Source organism: Erigeron canadensis, chromosome 9, assembly GCF_010389155.1.
Source record: "Erigeron canadensis isolate Cc75 chromosome 9, C_canadensis_v1, whole genome shotgun sequence".
NCBI lineage: Eukaryota > Viridiplantae > Streptophyta > Magnoliopsida > Asterales > Asteraceae > Erigeron > Erigeron canadensis.
Genome location: NC_057769.1, coordinates 22,249,857 through 22,259,642, shown reverse-complemented (window position 1 = coordinate 22,259,642; position 9,786 = coordinate 22,249,857). Strand labels below are relative to the sequence as shown.

The window sequence follows — 9,786 nt, the reverse complement described above, 5'->3', positions numbered from 1 at the left end:
TAGAAGTTCACCACGTACGGTCGCATGTCTTAGCCTAGACGACCATCACCAAGTTAAAACCTTTGAGACAAGTACACCTAAGTGTCTTCCAATGTGCCAGGTACAAGAATCAGGAGGGAAAAAACCCAGGGTCTGTTCTTTTCTTTGACTCATTCAAGTTACAAGCTGAACAAGTATAGTGAATTTGGGAGTCAGAGGCATTAATGAGTCAACTACAGAGTCATCCTGTTTTGGGTGTATTTTGAGTCGACTCGTCTAGGTCAACTAGTGACTCACTGACTCGAACGAATCTAATAACAACGCACATTTTTCAGTAGAAAAGTACAGCTAAAACTCAAGGCATTCATAAACAATGACAGAATCACCCTAACGTTTACTGATTCTGCAGCAAATTTAAAAACAATACATCCAATAGTAACATACCATTTACCTGTGTCACCTTTGCAGAACTTATATACCAACAAGTTACAATTTCAAGGCCCCAACTGCCAATCTTGGCACATCAGCATCAAAGTTTCAAGGCTACTTACTAAACTCTTGCTCTAATCTATACAATTCCAATCAGGGAGAGAAAAAAAAAATCATTAATCACTATATAGACTGATTATAACTCATCAAGCCATTTACTTGATGGTTCTTTTACTTCTTTATAATCTCCAACTTGCTTGACTAGTTCATCAGACTTGACAACTATGCCCAGCACCAATTCCAAACACTTCTGAAGCTTCTCCATAATAAGACACTTTGTAAGCATATCTGCTGCATTCTCAGTATCTACTTTGCATACTGTCACAAACTTTGATTCCACTACTTCTTTTTTAAACTGCAACTTCACATTATTGTGCATTGACAAAAGCAAGGCACTTTGATTGTCACAATTAACCACTGTTTTCCTTATATCAATTCCCATTTCAGTCAGAATTCCCTCAAGCCACATAACCTCTTTTACAGCCTCTGTCATTACAGCCAGATTTGGTACCACATCCTTATCCTCTTTATTTACTGCCATGTAACTCCCTGTCCCTCCAATAACAGAATCAACCTCGTTCACGATATCTTCATCATTGAGTACATGGAAACTGTTACAAGTAAAAACATTCCCTGCAGTATTATTGGACTGTTTTCTGCCATCTTTCTTAACCTCATACTCCACTTTGGGAGTTCCACCAATTCCAGGGCTAATTCTTTGTAACGCTTCATTAGGAAAAATAACTTCTCCCATTGACTGATTTTCGGTATCACTCACCACTTTGTTCAATGTATCGTTAACTGATTTTCCATATTCTGTCCCTCTTACAAATGCTTGATTCTCTACCCTTTTTCCCACCTGTTCTTTCCCTTTTCCAGCCATAACATGTTCTCCAATTCTCTCAAAAACACTTTCTCTTCTTTGACCATAACCAAAAGAATTCGGTAGTTGAATTTGTTTGCCTCTTTGGCAACACCTCCTCCTTTTTTGAGTAGTCACCATAGGGTAGCCTGATACCAAAAGTCAGATAACATTATATCAGTTAAAGAAGAATCATCTTCCACTCGTTCCATTAACATGTTAGCAGAGCTCGCTGTAACAATGCTTGGCACATGTATATTGGATTACATCTGACCTTTAAGTAGTAAAAGACTTAGCTAGGTTATAATAAATACAGGCCAAACGGGTAGGATCTTTTGGGCATTTCAACCCGTTAACATTTTACCAATCTCTTATATGAATTAACCCCATTTCAACCCGTTAACCATTTTACCAATCTATTATTTTTATTTATAACATTTTAAAGGTTTAAAATTTTGGCAAAAGTGTTTTTGGTTGACAAGAACACAAATTGACCCAAACCATTTTGGCCCTATAAATACATCCAAATATTAATGAGTCGATATGCGTTTTGTACCTTCCTAACAGTTCAAATCACTACAACAAAAACTAGTTTCAAAGAAACTACACCCAATGGGTAATTCAAATGATAAGAAAACCGTAACTGTCAAATTCATTACCACGTTAATCTGACAACAAAAATCATATATATATGGAAGCTGATTAATAAAAAGATAGAAAACTGGTGCGTGTTAAATTGGACATACCCAATGAATCTTCTGCCGAATAATCCATTTCTTGAAAATTCCTGCTGAATGTCTCATTTATTCCATGTGTCCCCTGCAGTTAATTAAAAAAAATTAAGATCTTGAACAGGATAAAGAAAAAGATTCAAGACCTGACAGAATATAAACCAACTAAAATCTTGAAAATTCCTACTTTTTTTTTGTACAAAAATCAGATTGAGATCAAGAAGGATACCTGTAGTAGAAATTCTTGATCATCAAGAACTGGAGTAAGATCCTCCTCTTTCCCCATTGCAAACTGCATTGCGGAAAGAATGATTACTATCGATGCCACCACTACAATGAACTCCATCAAGAAAACAACTTTTTTGATGTTCTTTTTATCGAGTACATTTATAGAACAAAGAAATAATTCCAAAAATAGATATAATTTCAATGGTCACACCAAATAGAAACAATTGTCGTCTACAAAAACAATAGTTTTCGACAGAAACACGGATATACTTCTCGGAATAACATCTAAGCATTGTTTGATTACACATACAAGACCATACATATAGTACCCGGGCACTCTCGTCGGCAGAAGTTTTGGTACATATATCTTCTTTATGCTGCGTTATAGAGAGAAACTGCTTTAACTTCTTAATCTGTAACACATGGTTAAAGTTTATGTAAACATACATATACAAAAAGTTAAATTCAATGTTTTAAGTTTAAAAAGTAATCAGGCTCACTTCTCCTTGAAGGAATTCATTTTCATAATTAAGCTCTCTAACCTGGATGATGTAAATTCATTAAAATATCATAAGAAAAAGATCATCAAACCATAATATAAGTGCATAGTTGTTTGCTGTAATATTTGCAAATTTACCTTGCGACTTGAGCACTCAATTTCATTGAAAAGCATGGCATCCTGATATTATATAGTCGGATTATCAGTTAACACAAATAAAATCCCAATGTGGTGGTGATAAAGATTGAAAGAGATCCACACCTTCATTTTCTTGACAGATATTAAACCATCATTGAGTTGCTTCTCTAGCTGATGCAGCTCCTGAATGGTCATATCCCCAAGATTATTACCCATTAGCAGCCTGCACATCAAGAGGAGAATGAGCCATGGGGAACAAAACAAAACTTTGATTAATTGTTAAGATTCTGTTCATATTCGATTTACATAAGAAAACGTCTTAAAACTATGAACGATGCTTGAGCTGCACTGCAACGTATATACTGACCTCGATTTGACACTTAAACATACAAATTCAGTTATTTAAATGAGTACATACCCATTTTCATTTATAACTCTTCCCACTTCATTTCTCGATAATTCCAGCTCAACATGTTCTTGCCTCTATGAATAAACGAAGTAATACATAAAATGAACAATGGGTAATGCATATAATATATATATATATATGCTGCAACACTACGTTTTCATATTAACAGTGCATTAGTGCAAAAATTGCTTTAAAGAGTGAGTATGTACCATCTCATCATGCAGCTGTGATGTAGATGGCTTTGGCGGCGTGCTGCACATGTATTCAAATTGGAAATTCAAAACCAAGTATTTAAATCCCAAATAATATGCAGATTAAGTTAAGTCAACATAAAGTCAAAATACACAATTAACACGGATTCAATCAATTGAACCTAAACTAGAAATTTCAGATGAACTTTTACGGTTTTACTGTACTCTAAAAATCAAGAAACCTAATTACAGTTAACAACTCAAAGAAATACATCCAAATGCCTAAACTAATTTATTACGGAAATTAAAAGTCAATGGCAGTCTGAAATTTCGTGAAATCAAATCGGAGTACTAATAACCGCGGTAAATCCAAAAAAAACTTGCAGATTAAGTTAAGTCAACATAAAGTCAAAACACGCCATAACACGGATTCAGAATAAATTGCATATCAAAAGACAGTAAATTGCAGAATAAATTCAATCAAAATATGCACCTATTTACGTGATCAGTAACTGCCAACCCCGATACACCACAGATGAAGCAAGTTACTAGTAGCATTAGAAAGACTGCCAAAGTCAAAAGAATGACAAAATCGAGAGAAATTCGATCGTTCACAAGGTTCAGATATCTGATTCTTCTTGGTCGAGGGATCACCCAATAAGTATGGATGGCGGGTCTTCGTTGGCGGACTCTGGTCGCCTTTTGGCGGCCGCGGGATTTTCTCGCCATTGGGTGGGAAGTTATAAAGAGAGATTGTGGAGAAGGAAATGATTTTTTTATGAAAGTAGAATAAAATTCCCTCTTTTCTGTAATTCAAGAATGAAATAATGGTATATACATACAGATATATATATGTATATATATTGATACAGTTATAGAGAGAGATGATTTTTTTATAAAAGTGGAATAGAGTTTTTTCTTTTCTGAATTCCAAGAATGAGATAATGGTGTATACATATTGATTGATAGAGGTGAAGTGTAGTGAACGAGCGGGAAAGTTAGTTAGTTCGTTTGGGGGAACAAAGTTTACATTTTTAGCCCGTATAACCTTACCAATTAAGCAATATAATCCATTTTATTACGAGTAATTATTATTAAGAAAATAACAAGAAAAAAGGTTGGGGAAACAAAAACGACGTCGTATATATAAAAGCGTGAAGAATACAAAAATACCAGATGGAGGGGCGTCAATCATTCTCTGAGGGTAAGTGAGGTTGCATCTCTCTTTTCCATGGTGCTTGTGTCTCTTCCTCACCATTTTCCTTGGACTCCTTTCTTTCTTTCTTTCTTACTGTGTGTGTGTGTGTTTTTTTGAGGGAGGGAGGAGGAAGGCTAGCCTAGGGTAATCAGTAATTTGTGCCCTATGGGTTTCTAGACTTTTGTGGATTTTTAATGGGCTGGATTTCAGTCTTTTCTCAATGGGCCTTGACATGTAAAACTAGTCGGAAAAAATACCGATTTTGGGCCAAACCCGTTAGGGTCAACACGATCAAAATCCGGTTTGACCAAACCCGAACCGGTTTTGAGACCCGTTTTGGTCTAAAGGTTGATAGGTTTTTTAAATTAAAAAAAAAACAAAGCAACATAAAATTGGTATAAAACTGATTCTTGAAACTGAAATTTAAACTGATTTAAACTGGTTTGGGTCAACACGAGCAAAAACTGTTCTTGACTAAAGCCCAACTGGTTTTGGTGTTGACCATTTTTCCAGGTTTTTTCCCAAAAACCAAAACCAAATCGATATGAAATCGCTAAAAAGCCTATTCTTGAAATTGAAATTCAAACGGCAAAAAACCAAACAGATTTGGGAGGAATCCCGTTCGGATTTTCAAAAACGTTTTTCTTAAAACCGGTTGTTTTGGACACCTCTAGTCAAACCGATAAGTTATTTCTTAAAACCGGATTTTCAAAAGCGTTTTTCTTAAAACCGGTTGTTTTGAAACCGGTTTAAGTTTTTGGGTTCGCGGACCGAGTAAATATTAAGTTCAAATAGGGCCGGAATCTGTTCTGTGCAAGAAAATGAAGAAAAATTGGTACACATTTTTGGGACAAACCGGATTCAAATAGGTTTGGGTTTAGTCATATCTAGTTTCTAATCTTGTTGAACAAACATGGTTCAGGTACGGGATAGGGTCGACCAAAGCCTGACACATGCGCACGACTAGTTGTATATACGGTTATATATAAAATATGTGGGTGAACCAACGGGATTAACGTTAACAGTGAATTATTATTTTTTGAGCCTCAGGTACAATCTTCATGCATAGCTTTATAGAACTAATAAAACGATACGTTAACAGATATCCTGAATTAAGAAGGAAAATTAAACAAGAATGAAAATAGATTGACATCTTTAATGAAATTTAAAGCCCCGTATTACATCTTTAATGATTATTAAGCCCATAATAGATATGGCTTAGTATTTAGTAATTACTAATTAGTTTAATGAAACGGCTAATAACATAAAAACTTACTTGGATACCAAACGACTCTTACGAATCATAGGCTTCCAGTCATACTCCCAATCAAATGAAAGCCTACAAATAAACCGTTGTGGAAACAAATAAAAAAAGAAAAAAAAATACATTGACATTGTTGTTTATATATACAAATATACTGCCAAATAAAACGACAAGAATAGTGGAGATATATATTGGTTATTTTGTTGTGGACACTTGGATCATAATATACCGCTGAAAAAATAAACGAAAAATGCCGTCATCGGAGTTGCTGAGAAAAGAGATGTAAAAGTCTAGAAGATAAAGCCTTGGTATACTTTTGGATTTTGGGTGTATTATTCAATTTGTATGGCTGCATCCAGTTGAATGAGAAAAAAAAAAAAGAAAAAAAGAAAAACAATAACATGAGTCTAAGGAATTATATATTTTAAAAGATTGGTCAGAAATCAGATATCAAAGGTAAAGGGATATATACTCATGTAAATCAAGTGATAATTTTTCAATATTATTCCATTTATATTATTTATTATTTATTTTGTCTTGTAATTATATTTAGTCATCTATATTATACTAGATTATTATCCCGCGTAATACGTGAGAGAATATATTTAGTTAATGACATATTATCGTTTCATAATATTATAAATTGACAAATATAGATATAAGATGTAGAAAACGGATTAATTAGTATCATAATGCAAAAGATGTAAATTATTATCATGTTAAAATGAGCTAATTTACAAATAAATAAACTTTCATTGAAAACTATCGCAAATACATTCAAAGTTAAAATATGTCTAATATAGACAGAGAAAAAATGACATAAAATTTCATGATTTTATGTTTTTATAAACAATTAGTAAAACTTAAAATTTTAGTATTAAGTGACAGTTTGAAATTCAAGATGACCATATTTGTTTAATTGAATATAATTAAGAAATGAATATAGATTTGACTTCTTTTTTAAGTCGTGTAACTATATTAGTCATGTTTTACGATCTTGCACGTAATTTAATGCTTATATACATACACACATAAAGAAAAATTAACAAGATAAAAAATAGTTTTTATATAAATTATCAAAGCATCATAGCAATATCTACGCATTACACTTACATTTGATATTTTATATGATTAGTGCTCAAGCGAGCAATAAATACCTTTTTTTAACAGATAAATATCAACTTTTTAAAAGGTATTAAACATATATCAATTTTTTAATTAGATTTATATTTTTTTTTTACTTCTATATAAAAATTCAATTTTAGATAACTTTTTAAAGTTAGTGTTTCAAGTATCATTGTATGAAAAATGAATAAAACTTTTTTTTCTGGGTAACAGGCTAAGGAGTAAAAAAAGACTGAAATTTTGGGTTTTTATTTTTGTAAAGTCAACAGAAAAAATTATAAAAAAATTAAGCTAAATATAAGAAGTTAATTATATAAAACTATAAGGACTAATGTTGTGTGTCTTCGATAATGAATTTCGTAATGATATCATTATTTTATAATGTTAATTTATATATCGAAGTTATTTAGTTGTATATACATGTTGATTCCTATCGTAATTGATTAGATTTTTTGATAACACATAGTGTAAAAGAATGTTTAATTTCTAAGTTATAAGTTGACTTAGTTTATACTTACTTAAGTTAGATCAACTTGGATGTCTAAGCTGACTCATTAAGGCAATTTAGGGGGCTATTTATAGTTATTTGAAGTTAATTAATCAATTATTTAATATACTCTTGATGTTAAAAAAAGATTAATTCAATATACAAATAAAATCAATTGTGAAAATTTATATAATCTTTTATTTGTTTATTTATAGTAAAATATTAAGATTTAACTTCGAGGGAAACCAATATTTACATATTTATATATATTTATATATATATATATATATGTATATCAATAAAAGTATGTCAAACTTATTTATTCTTCTAATTTTATATATACTTTATTATAATATTAATTTGTTAGGTCCAGTTTTAGCAAAACTGGCCAGTCTCCAGTTACATTTGGAGACATAAAATTTGTCCAGAAATATGCGAAGTCAAGTTGCATTGTACAGTTTATGCAACTGGTGACTTCCTCCAGTTGAAGATCTGACCAAACCTGAATACCATCCAATTGAAGTCGAAGACATCAAATGGAAGAAAGAGATGGCAATGGCAGCGAAGCCCAGTGGCCATCTGATCAGATCAAGACTGGAGAATATCAATGTAAAGTACTTACAAAGCTTTATACTGATTACGAAGAAAAGGCCTTTATTGCTTTATGTACTATTACCCGGATAATAGATATTATCCTAGTATAAAGTACAAAGCAGGTTGGATAAAGTATTCACTCTGACATACTTTATTTAGCATTTTCAAGGAAAAGTTCATACATCCTTAAATGCTCTCAACCATATTTGTACGACAAAGTTGACATTCCCAATGTCAACCTTTGCCTATAAATAGAAGCCATTGCACAACACAACGATATAAGTCTTTGCAATTACACTCTGCAATACATTGGTGTGCTTGTGCAATATTCTCTCAATCGCAAAAAGGAACATTTCACAACTCTAAGTGTTTTGATTGACAAGGGAATTTCCAAGTTATAGATCAATTGTATTTCATAGGTTGTTAGGATATTTACATACTTGTAATATCTTGGTTCTGCATTAACCTTTGTATTTTGTTTATAATCAATAAATAAAATACATACGAAAAATACATATTGTCTCACAATTTACTTTACAAGTTAATTTATTATTGATTTGTATTTACTTATTTACTTTGTCACCTTAATAAGTAAACCATCCAGATAACCTGGTATACTGTTCACCCCAACTGGTCGAGTCCAGATCTGGTGAACATATTGCAAAGAAACTCCACTATTGACATAGAGGTGTCTCCAGTAGAATACTATCTCTTGAGTTGGGACTTACATAATTAAATACACAAATTTTAATTATCTAAAGTAAAGAGACTAATGTTATGTTTATGTAATAATAAATTCGATAATGATATAGTTATTTTGATATAAAAGTTGTAACTAATCTAAACGGTCCTTTTTCTGCATAAAAAAAGTTTAAGACATTCTTATGTATATAATAAAAAAAGAAGTTATATATATATACACTAAATTCAATTGACCAATCACAACTCTCAATTTCTCAAAATTAATTAATTCAACACATGTTTAAATTAATTTACACTTTTTGATTTTTCATCACTAATTTACACTTTAACCTAATTTAAAAATAAATAATACTTTATTGCATAATGTCTATCTAATAACAAAATATAGCTAAAAGTTAAGGGCGTTACATATTTCTATCAATATTTTATTTTATATTATTAAGTGTAATCAATTTAATTGTAATATTATTGTTATTAGTAATTATAAACAGATTATAATTAAGATAATCATTGATATTAGATTTAAAACTTCCCCTATGGGCCCTAAGCATCATGGGTGACGGGTACCACTAGGCTATTGCCACATTGATATGGTTTCCATTTAAGTAATTGAATAAATATAGTTCAATGCTTAAAAGAAATTGTAATATAAGTTTTCAATATTTGATTTTATATTCATATTATAATATTATTATATAAAAATCGTATGTTTTATTTTATAATATATATATATACACTATATTTTTTTTATCCTTAACAAATAACCATTAAATGATGTTTATTAATACATTTAAATAGTTAGATTATTTTAATGATGTTATTAACATTTTTTTTATTTAAGAATATATACTTTATTTATTTTTATTTATTTATTTATTGATCATAGAATT

General features: G+C 31.1%; 1 protein-coding gene across 5 annotated transcripts; it reads right to left on the bottom strand.

The window, feature by feature from the left end:
- Nucleotides 1–322: 322 nt before the first annotated feature.
- On the bottom strand, nucleotides 323–6,211 carry LOC122582741. 5 transcript variants are annotated; one of them, XM_043755164.1, is made up of 11 exons: nucleotides 6,001–6,211; nucleotides 4,700–5,831; nucleotides 3,545–3,587; nucleotides 3,345–3,409; nucleotides 3,050–3,149; nucleotides 2,927–2,968; nucleotides 2,790–2,831; nucleotides 2,610–2,702; nucleotides 2,291–2,353; nucleotides 2,077–2,149; nucleotides 323–1,479 (listed from the first exon to the last, which is right to left on the bottom strand). In XM_043755164.1, the coding sequence occupies exons 3-11, from the start codon at nucleotides 3,545–3,547 to the stop codon at nucleotides 605–607; spliced, it is 1,356 nt and encodes a 451-aa protein (XP_043611099.1). In that variant the 5' UTR covers nucleotides 3,548–3,587; nucleotides 4,700–5,831; nucleotides 6,001–6,211; the 3' UTR covers nucleotides 323–604. The 5 variants fall into 5 exon arrangements, with proteins under 5 accessions (XP_043611099.1, XP_043611100.1, XP_043611101.1 ...); XM_043755165.1 differs by having other exon boundaries at nucleotides 2,619–2,702; XM_043755166.1 differs by lacking the exon at nucleotides 2,790–2,831.
- Between the last annotated feature and the right edge of the window lie 3,575 nt (nucleotides 6,212–9,786).